The 19294-nt window shown below is 38.6% G+C and overlaps 1 protein-coding gene across 2 annotated transcripts in view; it reads left to right on the forward strand.

Annotated features, from left to right (window-relative positions):
• The window catches only part of ctnna2 (catenin (cadherin-associated protein), alpha 2), a 337138-nt gene that overhangs the window by 60124 nt on the left and 257720 nt on the right, over window positions 1-19294 (forward strand). For both annotated transcript variants that reach the window (XM_079463418.1, XM_079463419.1), the window contains one exon: window positions 713-979. In XM_079463418.1, coding sequence (XP_079319544.1) covers window positions 713-979 — 267 coding nt within the window. The remainder of the gene's footprint in view (window positions 1-712; window positions 980-19294) is intronic.

Consider the following 19294-nt stretch of genomic DNA (forward strand, 5'->3'; position numbering starts at 1 on the left):
AAGTGCATATAAGTAGATGTAGAACATGACTTCAATAAAAATATTATCAATAGCACTTTTTTTAATTGATTTTATTTCATGAATATAGTAACCGTAAGACTAAATTAAAATTTAAAGGAGACTAAGAAAACATGGGATGGCAATGTCATGCAACCTGGACTTCAAAGTTTTATTGAAACACCCGGCTCCAGTATTTTTCGGTGATGTCACACAAACACCAGATCCACGTCACTTCTTGTTTGGAGTCTGACTCCTAACATCCTTCATTCAGCTCAGTGCTCTTGACAGGTTAATGCCTTTCACATTCTGCCCGTAAAATCTCATTGGTCACAACAAGGTCAAAGAGATGCTTCTTGTTTCTGTTTCAGAGCAATTTCAGTGTTTTCAATGTTTGGTTAAAAAATGAAGTACATGAGATATTTTAATGATAGAAAATGGCATGTAAAATGTCCAAAAATGCAGAAATAAATGAAAATCAAAGTGAAAGGAACATGTAGTTTGCATGTTTTATTTTAAAAGACCAAAAAACCATTCTAGGTTCACACGTTTGACATGACTTCCAAACTATTGTGTGCTTTTTACTGAAATATAATTTATAAAATATAAAATATAAACATAACTTTTCACGTGAACTATTAACGATAATTAAATTCCTCCTCCTTTTCTTATGATCACTTGTGTTTGTGTGACACATTTTGTGTTTGTGTGACAGGAGCTAAAGGACCCTCAATGCAGAGATGAGATGGCGGCCGCTCGTGGGGCTCTGAAGAAGAACGCCACCATGCTTTACACCGCATCACAGGCTTTCCTGCGCCACCCTGACGTGGCCGCCACGCGCGCCAACCGTGACTACGTCTTCAAACAGGTCCAAGAGGCCATCGGGGGCATTTCCAGCGCCGCCCAGGCCACCTCACCCAGCGATGAGAAGCACGGACATGCTGGCATTGGCGAGCTAGCCGCCGCTCTCAATGAGTTTGACGTGAGTACTCTAAAGACACAGTAATACAGCTTTTGAGATCTGCTGCACATGCTCACATCTTAAAGGGAAGTGTCATTTTTTTGTTCTTCTTTAAAATACTTACTGTATTATTATCCAAGCCTAAGATGCAGAGAGCTACTTGTAAGGCTTCCGTAGATGGACGTAGACGAAATCAGTCATTTTGTAGCGGTTTAAGCTTTTTTTGAGGAGTCTGAGATATCAACACGTATTTGAAGATTGACGTAATCTCTTTTAAGAAACATTTTAATGGCACACACACAACAGATGTCGTGACCTTTTACTTTGTTGACCTTTTTTGGTCTCTGGTATTCTCACTACTGTTTGTAACTTCTATTCTTAGTTCTTAGATCTAAGATGAAGATGTAAAACAGTGGCAAATTGTCGTTGAAGTGTTAACTTAATGTGAGAGGCTGTTTGGAAAATATTTATGTAGTTAGTCTGCCATCTGGTGGCTATAAAGAAACTGTGTGCAGAACGGACTAAAACTAAATGGGAGGGGCGTTTTAGAAACATATTTGTAAGTTTCCCAGTTTGGATATTTGTGAATAATAATGGTAAACTGTAATATTTGTTATGTTGTTTGTGGCAACGAAACTACTCGGATGTTTGTTTAGTCAAGTGTTTGGAGGTTGTCAGATGCTTCTGTTTGGTATTAGAATTAATAATTTATATTTTATAAGTTTCTTATGTAGTCCACACGCAATGTGTCAAAATATCATGTATCATTACGCATTTGTTTTATATTTAAGACGTGTGTTGTGTTTGGGTTTACAGAGAGCAAAAAGTTACATCGTTTTTTAACCTCGGACCTATATATTTACGGCTTATGTTGATTTATGAATTATACATTTTCATATTTATTCAGGTTTTTCACACATATCTTAGTTTTTAGTCGTTTTAGTATATGTTTCACAAAAATGATGAATATAACCCATATATGCTGTTTTAATTGTGATAAAAGTAAAGTATTGTAAAGGACAATTCAAAATTGTACCTGCAAACATTGGCAGCATCACAAAAACATGAACACCATACAACATGGACACTTTTAGCCAAAGAAGATTCATTCTAAGCAGGTACTAATACAAAAGTAACTAATATACAATGTTTTATAACTTACCTACCCAGTGAAAGAAAGAAGAGAAAGTGTCAGAGAGTTCTTTTTTCTCTTTTAAATAGGTTTTAGTTGAATATTGTAAGGAACAGAGCTAATCTGTCAGATTATGCATGTGCATGTATAATATACAAATATGCTTCTTATTTATTTCCATTTGTCAACTGTTGAATTTAAAACGTCAGATTCATTGTTGCTTTTGCTATTCACACTGTCGGGAATATGTCACAGCTTGTGCTGGTTAGAACCACTTTGGATCAGCAACAGAGCATCTGAAGCATCGTAATCTGACATGACCTGTTTTTTTTCCGGCAGGGTTCCTCTAATGCTGAACCGAACACTAATAAAATATGTGACAAACACTTAAAAGCCCCCTCGAGCTGTTGCGATGACAGTCAGCATTCATCTTATTTTCTGTCACCGGTGCATGAACTTGAGTGAGTCATTGTCTCCGGTGATTACAAGTGTGACAAATTCACCAACTCTTTGGAGGCACAGCACACCTTGCGGACGTATGCAAATACAGGTTCATAAGAATAATAAAAGACAATGAGTCAGTGAAGTTATATTATAAATATTAATATTGAATGTGAATGGGGACATACGCTGTTTGTTATTATAATGGTTCTGTCTAAATTTAATTTAGATTAAATCCCTGTAGTGATCTACTGCGCTCTGCAAACGAACCAGGGAAGGGAAAATATCACTCTTGCGTACCTTCCTTGGATCTGTTCCACATTCGTGGAATGATCTGCCCGCTGCTACAAGATCTGCAAATTCTGTAGCCATCTTTAAGAATCTTCTGTAAAACACATCTCTTCCATCAACAACTGACCCCTATAATACCCACAGTTTATACTGTGGTGGGCTAAATGAGACCACTTATGCTTTTTGTTGTCCTTATGTTGTTCCAATTGCTTCTATTGTTTATCTCATTTGTAAATCCCTTTGGATTAAATGCGTCTGCTAAATGTAAATGTAATATAAAGTCATCTGATCTCCTCAGTAAATGCAATATGAAGATTTTTTTTCTTACTGATAATTACTATTGGAAATTGTAATAGAATCATTAATGGAATCATTAAAGATTTAGAATTTGATCCAAAATCAAATAAATACATTTTATGTTATTTTTGCGTTGGTGAATATGCTTGCTATCGGTTATTGATGGACTGACAGAAATTTGTTTAATACATGTTTAAAATACATGTATTTTTTGTTTTGTTTACAGGGGAAAAGTTCAGATTTAATATTCAGTCAGATATTCAGTCATAAAATCTGTTTTGTTAGGTCTGTTTTGTTTGTTTGTGTGTACATGAAGGTGTTGGCGTTTTTAACCAACGGGGCATCTGGTGACATGCAGACAATGTTGCTGGAAACATACTGACTTTCACGTCTGGCTATTCAACAAAACAAACCGATACTTTATGAACAGCACTGTTTTCTTTCCTTTTGTTGTTGTATTTCCTAATAATACAGGAAGTTGGGGTGGTATAGCTAAAGGGCTCATCAAATTGCCTTAGTTAAGATCTAATTAAGATGTTAAACAACAATATTAAAAATTGTTAAAGATAACTTACTAAACAATACAGCTTTGAGTTGGTAAAGTCAGCTTAATACTGTATATATATTCAGAACAGAAAACTACACCAACACACACGTTTCACATACTTTCTGGAAAGAACAACTTCAACTTCTGAATTATCAATAACTCCGAATTTGGTTTAGTTAAAGGAACAGTTTACACAAAGCTGAAAATTCTGTCATCATTACAAATGATAACAAATCTGTGTAAATGTCTTTGTTCTGATGAACACAGAGAAAGGTATTTGGAAGAATGCTTGTAACCAAACAGTTCTTGAACACCATTGACTACCATTGTGATTTGTTTCTGCTATGGTAGTCAATAATTGGCCAAGAAATTTTTGTTTTTTGTTGTGAATGTTTTTGATCTGGCTATACCTCAAATATAAACAAATATTTTCTGCTGGAATTATGCTTCTGTTTTTATAAACCGGGAGACGAGTTGAATCATTCTGTGGCAACCAAACACATGTCACAGATGCTGTTGATAGAGCTTAACTTGCAGTTTGTATCTTGTACAGACAAAAGCAAATCAAATGAATGAAACAAAAGGAAGGTGTAATCCCTGTGTGTTGACGCTGAGCTCAAAACGCCTTTATCTTATTTGAGCTTTTATACAGAATGATGCAGAATTTGTGCCTGAACTCTTTTGAGAGCATGTAAACCATTTTGGCAGTTTGCACAGCAGTATTTAAAGCTTTTATGGAAATTGCTTGTGGCTAGAAAGATACAAATGTGTAATACACATTATTGTGAAGCCTTTAAAATGTGTTAAGTGAGAATCCGATTGTGGTTTTCTTAATATGGTTTACAAAATCCTGCAACTGCTGTTTTCTTTACTATCCATATGATATAGTATTTAGCATGTCTACCGTCTACTCAGAATGGTAGACAAAAATATAATTGTCCTATTATTTTATTCAATAAAAATGGTTCTGAAATGGATTATTTGGACCAAATTGAGAAATAGCAGCCAAAGAGAGCCCAGAATAGATCAGAACACTTGGTTGCAACGGATGACTATAGTAAAATAGCTTATTATACTTTTTTAACTTACCAAATTTATTCACATAACATATTTCCCTTGGTTCCCATTGTAAAGTAATTGATGATTTTGGATTGAACTTTTTTGCTTTACAATGCTATTAAAACAGAAACAGACTGAGGCATAAGAGTGTCTATCAGTCATTCCCAGGCTAATGTATGTTAAAAAGGCAACAGCGCTGGAAAAGCTCATGTTTGATCACGGCGGTTGAATATCGAAGAGCCCGAGGGCATATTTTGAGTTAATTTAGAGTTCTGCAGATCATACACATGTGAATGCATCTATACTTGTCTTTGATGCATCTAAAACACCAAAGAAGCAAGATGATTCCCCGTACAAACATTTGTTTATCCATCATGTTTGTTGTTTTAAAACAAATCAGCGTGTGAAGCACGTAGGTTTCTCTTTAGTGAAGTGCTTGTTTTGTTTTCTCATTAGTGCGGTGGGAGAGATGATGGGCTACAGTTTTGATTGATAGCAGCGCTGCTATTATTATTGTTGTTGACATTGTTAGTTGAAGTTGTTTTTCTTAAGATAATTGAAAATGCAGTCAACTTCTCATCAAAGGTGTCCTGTGATGTTGTGCTGTCATGTTGTGGTAAAGTAATACAAAATGCTTGCGAATATATCAGCACCACTTTTTCATTCAAAGTTCATTTATCAAAAATGTACAATATAAAATTACATATATACACACACACATATATATTTATATATTACAATATACTGTAGCTAGTCACACTGAATGATAGATAATAGGATAAACAACAAATGATAGATTATCCAATAATGAAAAATCCGTCATCATTTACTCTCCCCCAGTTTGTGTCAAACCTTTATATATGTCTTTGTTTCAATGAACACAGAGAAAGCTATTTGGAAGAATGTTAGCATTTTCAGTTCTGGGACATCATCCATTACCATAGTAGGAAAAAAAGCATCATATTTTTTGTTTTTGTGAATTTAGGAGTTCTCTGGCACCTTTGACTACCATTTCATTCTTCCTACTATGGTAGTCAATGATATCCGGAAATGAAAATTACTAACATTCTTCCAAACATCTTACCTTTGTGTTCATCGGAGCAATGTCATTTATATATTCATGAAATTACATGAGTGTGAGTATATGGCGGTATTTTCATCTTGAATGAAATATCCCCAGATATTTGGATAGAAAAGCATAGACATGTTTCTGAATTCTGAAAAAGTATTCACATAATCACTTAAAAGGAAACAAAGAGGGAATACGTTTTTCCATATTCCTGTGTTATGATTTTTACCCATTATTTTTGAGCTGTGACCATTCTTGGTGTTGTTGCACACTTCACATACAGCAGGGGGCAGTGTTGCACCATGCTAGAGTACATCTCTATCTGAAAACCAAATGGTTTATGTTGCTTCTATCACGTCATTCGGTTAGACTCGCTCGAGCCTTTCATTGTGCTCAAAGCTTTCCTCCATCATTGATACTGTATCTCACTCAGGTGTGGTTTGGATTTTGAGTCTTTTTAAAGCCTCAGCATGTCAGACGTGTGTGTGTGTATGTGTCATTAAACTTATAGCTCACCTAAAAATGGAAATTCTGTCATTTGTTCACCCTCTTGTTGTTTCAAACTTGTATGGCTTTCTTTCTTCAGCAGAACACAAAAGAAGATATTTTTAAGGAAGTGGGTAACCAAACAGCGGTTGCACCCATTTGGGTCTATTGTATGGACATAAAACCAATGCAAGTGAACGGGTGCCGGCGCTGTTCCGTTTACAGCATTCTTTAAAATGTCTTCTTTTGTGTTCTGTGTAAGGAAGATAGTCATACAGGTTTGAAATGACAACTGGTTGACAAAATGATGGCAGAATTGATGAACTTTAATTGACAGTCACAGTCATCAGCCACTTCATCGCCTCATCTCACGACTCACCCAGCTATGTCACTTCCTGTGTCGAAATCCAAAATGGCAGACGGCCTCCCGCTGTTAGATTGATCTGTTATACAAAAGCACCTGTCAAATTAGCGCGTACACCTGACAAGCCACCAATGGGGCATGTCAGAGGAGTCTGCTGTGGTCCCTAAATCATTGTATGTCAACACAGTGACATAAATGAATATCCAAACACACGCGCACATGTCTGATACAGTGCGCAATGGATGTTTGTAAAAAGGATTAAGGACGGTTTCATGCAAGACAGGTTGTGAGTTTAAAGGGATACTTCACCCAAAAATGAATTCTGTCATCATTTACTCGCCTTCGAGTTGTTTCAAATATGTGAATGTGCAGATGAACACAGAAAGATATTTGGAAGAATGTTTATAACCAGACAGATTTTTACCCCCCATTGACTAACATAATAGGAAAAAATACAATGGTAGTCAAAAGTGCCTCAGAACTGTGTGCTGTCCTACATTCTTCAAAATGTCTTCTTTTCTGTTCAACAGAACAAAAATGATAAAGTACTTTTTCCTACTATGGGAGTCAACGGGGGGCGAGATCTGTTTGGTTACAAGCATTCTTCCAAATATCTTCATCAGAACAAAGACATTGAGATGGATTATGACAGAATTGTCACTTTTAGGTGAAGCATCCCCTTAACATGCTTGTTTAGAAAACAATCTATGAAAATTGTTGTTGTACTTGACAGAAAAGAAGATATTTTGAAGAATGGTAGTAACCGAGCGACATTGGGCCCCGTTGACTTCCATTGTATCGACACAGAACCGCTGTAGCATTTATCAAAGTATAACTCATACACAGGTTTGCAATGTCATGAGGGTGAATAAATGATGACAACACTTCAATGGTGTTTGTTTGGAGAGATGTCACTTTTAGTTGGTTTGGAAGGAAAAATATCCAGACGGTTTAGGAGGACATTTGTGTACATACATGTGTTCGTACGTGCTTGTACAGGACTAAACCCCGATGTCATGGCACGGACAGCGGAGACGAACACAGGTGGGCGGTAAGGCTAATATATGGAGATGTATTCATTGCAGTTGAATAAGGTTGGAAGGTAATTGCTATATCAATCTGTTCTCTCCAGTCCTGGCTGTCTCTGCAGTCACACCCTCTTTTTATCTCGGCCGGCCTCTGCTTTTCCTCTTTTTATTTTTCTCGTTCCCTCTATATCTCAAAGAGAGGACTTCCAATGACTTAGCATTACCAGGGAGCGTTTTTATGGCCCCTGCCTTGAACACGACTTCATTGCATATCGGAGCCGTCTGGAGTCAGAATGGGATGCATATAAACACCCACGCAGAACAACATTTCAAATCGCAATCCCTCTTTTTTTCCCCTTTTCGATCTTTGAAAAGTTTTAAATATATGTTTTGGGCCCAAGTGTGTAGACTTTAGGATTATAGTGGATTATACAGACACAGGCACGCTGGTGGGCTTACCGGTGTGTGGCTCTGCACCTCAGACCTGAGCTTTCGGCCCTCTAATTCTGACGAAATTGCCAAACCGCTTCACGGTGGTTACACACAATCAATATCTGTCTCTATATGTGTGTGTTTGCGTCTTTAGTTATTTATATACCTAAAACATCACATCTTTAGCATCGTGGTTCTCTGAATAACGGTGGTTAGAAATAGTCAGAATTGCATTGGCAGAATGGTTAACAGGTTAGCGTCTCAGCTACTGCAAGTAAGGCACCGTGATTTCATGCACATGAAAAATTGCAGGAGGATTTATGAAATGTCTCGGCTTCAGACAGCACACCCACAGACCGCCCACAGTCCGTTCACTTGTTTTTCCTGTTTTGAGCATAAACCTTGCAAAATTTTGTTAGATTTGTGCTCGAAATAGGTAAACGAATAAAACAATTTGCCAATGGGATATGCAGAAATGTAATTTACGATCTATTGCGTGAATTAAAAAAAGTCTTCATATCTTATGCAACTTTGCTTTGCAAGTAAGTCTATCTCGCTTTGAGGTTATTTAGATATTTTGGCTCGAATACAAGACATGCTTAGCTCTGCTTATTAAGAACATGCTTTTTTTAGGAATGCTTGAGGGTCTATTCTGATTGGCTGACTCATATTTGTCCTAACGCCCCTAAATGTGAAGCACAAAATGTTACTTCGTGATGGCACAGCCATGCAGATTCTCTTCCTACCTCCACTTCTTATTCTTTCTCTTAAAGAAAAATAGCTTTGAGCGTTTCCGTCGCGTGTTGCGCTAAAATGTGCAAAAACCCTCCTGAAGCGGAGTCATTTTGGCCTGAGTGTTGTTATTAAGAGGTTTAGATGCTGACCCCCCAGCATTCGTCTATTAAAGCTGCGGTCACACGCTGTTCTCACGCAGTACGGAAGTTAAAAGTCCTCAAAACATTCCTGTGTGAGACCGGCCCTCCAACCGCTATTCAAAGGAATGATGCTACTTTACACGAAGACAGCTGATGCTGACTCACGCTAACTAGTAATGGGCGTGCAGCAGGGCATTGTGCGAAATGTAAACACGCTTTCTTTTTTTAAGGAGTTTGAGCCTACGGAAGTCGCTTCAAAACTAAAATGTTGACTTTTCGTTCTGCTATGCTATTGAATGCACACGCTTGTAATGAAGGTGCTGGCTGAATGCGTGAATGAAAATGAACATTGAGTCTCTTTAGATTGCTGGCGTATGTTATAGCTGCGCACATTCGACTTTTATATAGTGTATTAATACTGATTGAATGCTGTGGGATTTTCGAGAAGCAGATGTGTAATTAAAAGGAGCTGTTTGTTTTTTTCCCCTTCAGGCCAAACTTTGTCTTCATGTTCGATTGTGGAAGGCCTATTAAAGTTATTCAGCCAAGAGGCATTTAGTTATTTTTTACTTGTCAATATCGCCGTTTCGTTAAAATTACCAATATTACAGACAACGGCAGGTCTGTTAGGCTACATTTACACTGACAGGCGTAACACAGATTTTAACACATTTTATCGCCCGGCAGATTTTTACTTCACACGTAGCTAATGTGTTCACATTTAGACATCACCAAGACATGAGTTTTAAAGGGTTAGTTCACACCAAAATGTTTTCTTTTTTTACTCACCTCCAAGTTGTTCAAAAGACCTTTGGCTTTCTTAGTTTTTATACAGAACAACATATTTTTTTATAAAAAGTGTTGCTTTTCTTTTTCTGTTTACATTGGGAAAGGATTGGAACCACCTCTTCTCAAACTTCAAAATGATGCCATAGTGTCATAAATAACTCCACACCTCCTGTCATATTTTCCTAGCGTTCCGAGGACATACAAATGGGTTTGGTAAAAAACAGACTAAAATATTGTCTATGATCGCATGATTTTTTAAACAAGTATATGTTATGGTATAAAGCTTGTCAATCGACGTTACGCCGCGTGACTTGCTGTGGCGTCACCGCCTTCTTTGGAGGTTGTTTACTGGCGATTGATACATTATACATGATCCTCGATATGATTTACTTTACGTTGTTTACAAGTTCGGAAAACAAAAGAATCTTATTCCTTTGTCCACTTTCTGTCCTAAATTTCAAGGCGACTTGCTGTTGTAGTTTATAACACAGCCCAACCGACCCACCATGTTTATGTCTTAGTTACTAGCAGAAAAGAGCCGCTACCACCTACAAATTTGGCCGCTACACCCAGCATGCAACACGGCGTGACGTCAGCGCCACATTATCTATATATGTTTTTACAGTTACACCACATATATACCGTGTCCTGTAATGTTCAGGCACTGAGAATAAGCACAGGGAATGGGAAAAAACCAGACACAGTTTTTGTACGAACTAACCTTTTAAGAAAATTGTGACTGGTCAGACACAACGAGATCTCAAAATCGCCCATGATTTGATCCCAAACGAGATGAATTTTGACCGTCCTCGCCGTGCCTCTTGGGTAAAATCTGCACGATTCGCTCAGCGTGGGTGTAATTATTTTCCTAGTGGACGTTGTAACCTTGAGCGTGTGACACGGCTCTTGGTCGCACGCTTATTAGCATTCACTGGATATCTGTGGTACCGCTATGTTCTCAAGGCCTTTCCATGAAGCGCTGATAGTTGGTGCTCACTTCTTCTCTTTCACGCTCCCTCGCCTTGAAATCAAGGTCATTTCTTTAAGGATTACGGAAGCATCGGTCCATTGAACTGAGGCCAATATGAACACCAACTTGGCCCAGCTTCTTTTCTTGGCTCTGGGTCCAAAGCTTGCCTGTCAACGTCACACCAACCCAGCTAAAGGAGTTTGTGAATACATGTGCGGGCCCCTGGGATGACAGACAAAACCGAGAATAGAGATTACTGGCACAGCTTCTTTATTTTGCTAAGCTCTTTTTGTAGCAATGCAAAACATCATTCATCCCGGAGTCACAGTGGAAATCGACAACCCTCCTGTTAGTCTTTCTGCTCAACACGCGTGTGTATGTAGTTGAATTTTTAAGAGCAGTAGGAAGATATTTAAAAGCAAAAGGCTTTTTTCGTCGAATAAAATAAGAATTGATTTACGTTTTTTAGTCGAAGGGGTGGCGGCTGTCTTTATGGTAACAGCGGGAGCATATTATTGGATTCTGTAGGGATCGGCAGTATACATGTCATCGACTACACCTCAAAGATATAATATACGGTGTGTCATCTCATCACATAGCGTAACATGAAATGACCTCATCTCCCCTTGAATTATTTCCGTCGTTTAAATCGCACCTCCGTGGCCTTCCATATCTCTTTTCAGCAGGAATATCCATCACATTTATTGAGGCACATCCACAATATTGATAGCTATTGATTTTGTTGACACGTCCCCGCAGTCAATACGCAGTCATAAGTTTGATCCTTCGCTGAAGCCCTGGATGAAGACATTGTCACGAAGACTTGTGGGATTGAACATTCCAACACTCCGAAATCACTTCTCGTTGTTTCTTGAGAAGGTGTGAGACCAATATCCTCTCTGACTATATCTCTGTCTATATCTGTCGACCTGTCGATCTGTCTACCGGTGCCTGGGTGACACATTGTAACATGTAAGTTGAAAGATTGCATCCAAACCTGGGCACCGTCTTTGGGCCAACACTGGTTTTATTGCTTTTCCTTCACAATGACACCGAGCAAGGCCACATCATCAAGTTGTCATTCCCCAAGCAACACCCGTCTCTCGAGTTCACAAACAAAACACATCCTTCTTTACCTCATTGCTGTCAAACTCGCCTTAATACACGGAGTCATCCACGTTGGACTCTATTTTGGCTCTTTCTGGTCGCGCAGGCTTTGTTTGACAAGATCAGAATCTTATGTCAGTTTACGATAAGCACCTCCACAAATATGCATTATATTCACAAGGTTAACATTTGTCTGGTAAGCACGGTTAGCTCTTGAAGGTTAATGTTGTAACTAAACCATCTGGCAGCAAAATGCGTCGTATCACCACGGAAGGAATTGAGAGACCATTCCAAAGGTTTATTTAATCAGCCTTTCTAGATGTATTGTGGCCGTTCCAGTTCATTCCATCAAACCTCAGGAGTGACAAAGTCATCCAACAGCAATTTGAAAGACTGACAGCATGACGAGACTCATGAAACTGATATTACTGTTGTATTGCTTAAAAGTGAATATGATTTTTTTTTATGTTATTTTGACTTGTTCCCAATTTTCATTTTCTACAAAGACTGCAGGCATTATACTGTTATACTGATTGAAGTTACTGCTTTTTGTTAACTTATTCAATCGTTTGGATCTACATGTCAAGTAACTCTCATTAGAGGATTACAGAAACTTTAATATTAAGGTTAGGAATATAAGTTAACATGTAGTTGCAAAGTCAATTTTGTTTTGGGTAGGATTCTTTTTGATGGACTATATATAAATATAGTAAAATAATGACTATTATATAAATAAAATATGCTGACTTTTGACAAGAAGTTACGTGTAGTTATCTAAAGTGGACTGTAAGTGTTACTTCGTGTTTTTACTTATAAGATCGTATCTATATATTTTAAATGTATCTTTGCAGAGGTATTGCACACAGGCATATGACAGCCCCAGAACGGTAGAGAAAGAGCATAAAGTATATTTTTTCTGACTGCTGCTATTCACATCGCAGGACGTCTTTTTTGCCTGTGGCAGGTGGCACTTTTACTGTAGCTCAGGTGATTGCATCAAAAGGTTCAGTAGTCTCATGAGCAACGATAGCAGGTTTCATTTCGGGTTGTGCACATGCGCGGAGCAACAGCGTTTGAGATGAATCGCTTTCTCCATGTGTCGCAGGCATTTTTGGGTACAGATCTTATTCGACATGATATAGTTGCCGCCGTTTCTCACAGGATCTTTGCCATTGGTTTCACTCATTTAACTGTTCTTGGCTGTTATGAGCGTTTCAGATTGTCGTTGCCCCAACAGTTCAATTAGAACTTATGGAAATGATCTAGGCAGCTGCCAATGCAATTGGCAAGCTTTTCTTGTCATCACCCTCAGATGAGTTCTTCCAAACACAAAGGTGAACTTCAGGGTGAGCGTTAAAGCTCGGAGAGGTGTCGCTCCCTCGACCTACTTGGGTTTCAAAGTCTGAGGGGGTGTACAACTTTCCTGAAAGAGTGACCTCAAGATCAGAAGGATAAAGCATATAGACTACGGCTATACGCTCTACACTAGCACTTTGCCACAAATGTGATTTTGATAAGACTTACAGCTATACTGCAAAAAATTTGTTCATTCTCTCTCCAGATCTTTCTCTCCTACTCTGATTGTCTGGCCTGCATCCAGGTGCCGCGTGTTTTTAGATGTAACATTACCAGGTTACTGTGTCCATCACCAGCCAGCCAACAGATGAGTTCAGGCATTTGATCTAAAGATCTGCTGTTTGACTGGCTCGATCTCAATTCCCCCCCAGGCCTTATGCTGCAGGATTAAAGTCAATATTTAACAGGGAACAGGCAAATGTGGCTCAATACCTTCTGACTATGGCGTCCTTCAGATCAAACCAGGACTACAGGACTCCTCCGGTTAACCCCTAAAAAGCCCTCTGGTATACATTCAAGGGGAAATATGCAATTGGCAAAGTGCATACAGTGGATACTGTACACCGACAAAGTTGCAGGTGGCTTAACATTTTGGAACACCAACATTTTATACATAACAAAAATTATTATAATAACTAATATTATTATTCTTACTTTTCACATTAACTATTTTTGTAATAAAATTTATAATTATATTTTTGTATTTTATACGTGCATTAGTAATACAATTATTATACATACAGTAAATAATATTATATAATTTATATATTATTTGTTTTTCCTTTTGATGTAATACATTTTTATTTTTAAAATATTTTTGGTGTGTGTTTGTGTGTATATATATATATATATATATATATATATATATATATATATATATATATATATATATATATATACACACACACACAAAAAATATTTTAAAAATAAAAATGTATTACTGCAAAAGGAAAACCAATATATATATAATGTATATATTTAGCATTCAAATTATAATATTGTTGTTGACATGACTAATAATCATAATTTCTTTAAATTATTTTTATTTTGTATATATACACTAAATAGTGTAACTAAGACTTATCATTATTATAATATATTCTAATATTATTTTATTGTTGTTATATTTATTATTTATTTTTCACATTGGCTCTTTTTTTATGCAAGTCGTTCACAAAATGCAAAAGCTGCTATATATCAATTGATTGTGTCATTGTTTGGTCATTGTGGAGATTTGCTGTGTAGTTATATCTTTTGAGCGTTGGAGCTGCATAGAGGCTTTATCATTGTGGTTCTATTTAGCCTTGGATACAGTTGCAACAGCAGATGATATGAGATGAGGCAGAAATGAGTACGGTTATCACCACTGAATATAAGGAACAGTCAATTCATATTCAAATGATCTTACTCTCTCTGTACACTCGGAGTTTTCAATTATTGCCATCTCATGTATCTCAACATCGCCCAGGATTACTTTTATTAAACTCGGTATCAAGAGTTCAATTGTTTTTGCCGTAAAGAGATTGTGGAAGTTATGTGCGTGCAAGCGTGCTGCCATTCTGCCGATACAAAGAACACTATGATTTTCTTTTTTGTAAACTGACTTGTTTATTCAATTGAAAGTAGATAACAACAGTAGTATCTATTTAGAGATACGATTGGCTACTAGTAGACGGATGTACTTGAACATCAGAACGTTTTCAAAGAACATGTTCGAGAGAAAGAAAGAGAGCCCGTCCTCAGTCTATTAAAGTGAACGAATTCGACTCACAGACCGTCTGCTCATATTTCTTTGCACCGTACCTGGTCTGGTAATGACCTCTTTTGCATGCCGTTGTATTTAAGTCCATCACTCCTATAGTCTGATGAGATGCGCTGAGGTCTCTTGAGGTATTTTCTCCTCTTCTGCTTCTGTCTTTTTATCCAATTTAAACTCCCCTTACATCTCAAGCAACGTGGAACGTGTCTGGAGAGAAATGCAGCATATGTTACTTTGTTCCAGTCGATGTAATAGACATTGAAGATAGATTTTTAAAGTAAAAAAAGGAAAACAGTTAAAAATAACAACTGTTTGTACAAATGAGATGTCACAGTGGGCGGAGCTAGCCGATAAAGGATGTTTGTCGCTTTAGCATGTTGTTAAAATAGGATGAGATGCATTTTTAACAGCTTGTGCTTTCCACAGCTTTTGCGGTATGGACACACTGCTGGTCATCCCTAGTCATGAGCAACACATCCTTAGTGTCTTGCTGCCCTTAATCCTCATTAGGAGCTGAGAAGACACAGCTTGTCAGTCGATGTGCCACTGGGTGCTCGGAGGAAGTCGTTCTGAATTATTAATAAGGCTTCTCTGGCCTCTGCCGGGGAGACGTGTATTTGAATGGTAATTACATGTTTGTGTCCCTGTGATTTCTAATTATATTCCCCCTCTTCTGATGGATAATAAATAAATTCTAACGACTAGGATGAGTCGGACTGGTAATTACTCCCAACCCCCCAGCAGGCGGGTTAGACTCCGCTGAAAGACAAACACAAAAAACACACACTCATGCCAAGGTGAAGTGGTGATGTGAAGGTGAGCTCAAGGCACGTCCTCGAACCGGGGTCGCCGCGGCGCTGAGCACACCTCCCGCCGGCACCCACCGGGACCACCTGTGCTCGGGCCAGATGAACGTTCGTCACATCGGTGCCGTTGTTTTGGTGTGATACAGGGGGGGACTCCATTAGCTCCTCTGCTCATGCACGAATACTCTGCAGATGTGTACAAACCGAGCCAAAAGGATCACTCTGCTTGAGCCAAGATGACAGAGTAATGTCGCACTTATCGCACCGGAAGCGAGCACGGTAGATCTGATCTTTTTCTCACGCTTTGACCCTCAAACGTGTAACGGCACGTAATGCCGTTTAGGTTCGGACGTGTGCTTTTCAGCTGGCACAATATCTCCTATTTGACCTTGCTTCAGCTCCCAGACAAAAGACTTGGAAACAGCCACGTTCACATATGCCCCGCTATAAGAGAGGTGATTGTTCTTTAAAGGTTCGGTTTTATAGCCACGGAGGTGAAAATGCCATTTTTTTTCTCTCGTTCTTTGTTTTGCCAAGCTGCAGCCATCTGGGCCTGTTTTAGCTTTTGATACGTTACGTCAGGCTTGAATTTGTGTAATGTTTATACTTATGGGTGCATGGTTCATAGAAATTATAGTTTTCAGTTTTTTTGAATGCGGCTTAAATGCATTAAATTACATTACAATACTTATTTTGTGTAGCTGCTGTTTTTTGAATGTAGGCTGCGCATTCAAAATAAGCTAAAAACGACATTTTCTGTAGTTCAGACTAAGGAGTTTTTTTAACAGCATGGAAACAAAACTATCAAACCGAGAGATGTGACTACTACAATGTTCCCACATTGTAAAAATTCCTGAATGCAAAGGTCATTAACAACATTGAACACTTTTCACAATTTGTTTATCGCATCAACTTTATCTCGCTTAATTTTTTCGATTCATCTCGCAGTTTATTTCATTTTAAAAGACCTTTATTGGTCCTCCTGTGGTCCAAACCAGACCGCAGGGTCAAGATGCCATAGCAACTGTAGCCAGGGCACAGAATGCTGGCACTGTGGGTGTGAACCTCTCCACCGATCCTCATGAGTATCCACTGAGGGATTTTTCCACCGTACAGGCATGCAGCTCTGGTCCCGAGAGAGATAACCTACGACTGCGCAGAGATTTATTCTGCCTTAAAGCCAGCTTTATCTGTAAAGGTGGACCAGTAAACCATGCCTAGCAGCCTGTTAATAATCTGTCTATGGGCTTGTCTATAACTTTCTCTCTTTTACACAAACAACAAACTGACAGCTTATGTCACTTCTCCGTATAAATTCAATGTTGTTGGCGTTTTTAAAGCACTTAAATCCTGAAACACAGGCTGTTATTTTTAAATTTATATCCAGGAATGTACTGTAGACAAGGGTAGGCTTTTTGCTCAGGCCTTGTTTGAGCTGCCTTATTTAAGCTTTAAATACGTTGAAATAATAATCTATGTCAAATGAATTAATTTTTTTTAAATAATTCCTGTAAATAATATTTGGAAATATATATAATGTAAAAAATATTTATACAGTGACGGTTTCTCGGTTAGCTTTTATTGTAGGGAGAATATGGTTACGGTGTAATGTTTGAAATGACGACTTTTTTACGAGATGTTTAATTGTTTCATGCGTATGAATTCGTACAATCTGATTCATACGTTTCAGCATGATATGATCTTTCTTGTCGACGAGATGACCTTTCATGTCGTGTTTGGATTAGTAGCGTGACGTTAATATGGTTGTTCGGTATGTTTTTGTATGGTTCACATGTAAAATTCGTACATCGACCGTTCCAAGATGGCGAACACGTCTACGTGCATGGAGAGATTGAATGCAGCATTTAGTTATATATATATACTATATTTCTATGAGTGTGATAGCAGGTTACGGATAGCTGTCATTCAGATTGTTAAAACCCTTTACAACAAAAGCATCACAAAATATGAGCAGACTTCTGAGAGATCCAGCGTACTATTCATACTTTAGATCCATAACAATAAAGCTCATTTAGAAAGCCGAGATAAAATTAGACACTACAGAAAGCTCTAGAGGCTCCAGCGGTGGATTTTCTATCACTTTCTTTCCGAAAGCTTCAACAAAAACGTCGTCTGTGCAGCATCATACATTTTCATTTTACTCTGAGATGGACATTTTGCTTGTACTGAACCTTAGTTTTTATTAAGGCTTAAATGAGATGACTGACCCTGGTTAATGGCACAAAGACTATTCTAGTGGAGGTAGAGGCAAGTTGTTGTGTAAGATTATGGATGTAGTCCTAATGAGTGATTTTTAAGAAGTCTTTTGTTCACTTTTGAATATTACTCGTTCAGTTCATATTCCCTTGTTAAACGTTTCATTTAAAATAATGAATGGATGTTTGATCCTAACCACAGACCACATCTCGGAATCTAGTTTTGAATTTCCTGTCATCTATCTATGAGATTAAACATTTATTCACATGCAATTGATAGTTTGGTTCTGTAATAACTTGTTTCTCTTAGCATCACCTGCTGTACGTGTGCGCTTTATGTAGAGCATCTGGATCTTAAAGAAGCATGTGTTTTTATTCAATGTCAAGCCTCCATGTGTCTGAGCTCAACCTGGTACGGGTCACGTTGCCGGTGAAAGGGCCTGACTAACCCCTTTCTGCCACATTAATTAAGCACCACGCTTGCAGTATGTGGACAGATTTGCCGCTACACCTCTCGGAATTCCCCGCGGTGCCCATCTGCCTCGTGGCCAATGGGTGCCATGCTTTAGCAGCCCCTTGCTCCAAACAGGCTCTCCTGACACCGGAAGGTTGCGGGGTCCGTTCTCTCATCTCCAGGCCCCTGAAAAGACGTTCAGACCGGCCTGTGCCAAAGAAAGAGCGGGCGGGCCTCCAGCATCGTTAAGGAGCCACGAGTGCTCTCCGCCGGCCCATTAGAAGCAGAAGTGATTAATGAAGCTCCTTCACCAACCTCACAAGAACAAAAACAATCCGCCATATGTTCATCAGGCCACGTATGGATATGAGATTGACGCCTCATCGATTTCCGAACCGTGCCAAGGAACAGATACAGCGTATCGCTAATAAACCGGGATGGATCGGGTTTTGATGCAGAGACGTCTTGATAAATGCTTTGTTTGCGCAATTAGCATATTTTCAAGCACAGAGAGAGCTCCTTTATTCCTTTACGGCCATGTTTATGCCGCAGCGCCGCATATTTTTAACAGGGCTGCGCTTTTGTAATGTATTCCGTACAGCCCGTTCGTCAAGCGAGAACTGTTTTGATAAGACGCGAGATGAAGAGGCTTTTTGCTGATTCGTGTGCCCACCGAGGGAGGCTGTGTGATTGGATTCCAATGTTTGAAATGAGGAGACATATTAGGAAACAGAGAAGGGCCGATGGGGGATATGAGAAGACGGTGGAGTGCCAGGAGACTCCTGGGTACCGGCTGAGCTGATAGCTTCTGGAAATACTCGCAGTTGCGTAAGCAAATCGGTTTGAATAAAGAAATGA

Source organism: Barbatula barbatula, assembly GCF_947034865.1.
Source record: "Barbatula barbatula genome assembly, chromosome: 8".
In the NCBI taxonomy this organism is placed as follows: Eukaryota; Metazoa; Chordata; class Actinopteri; order Cypriniformes; family Nemacheilidae; genus Barbatula; species Barbatula barbatula.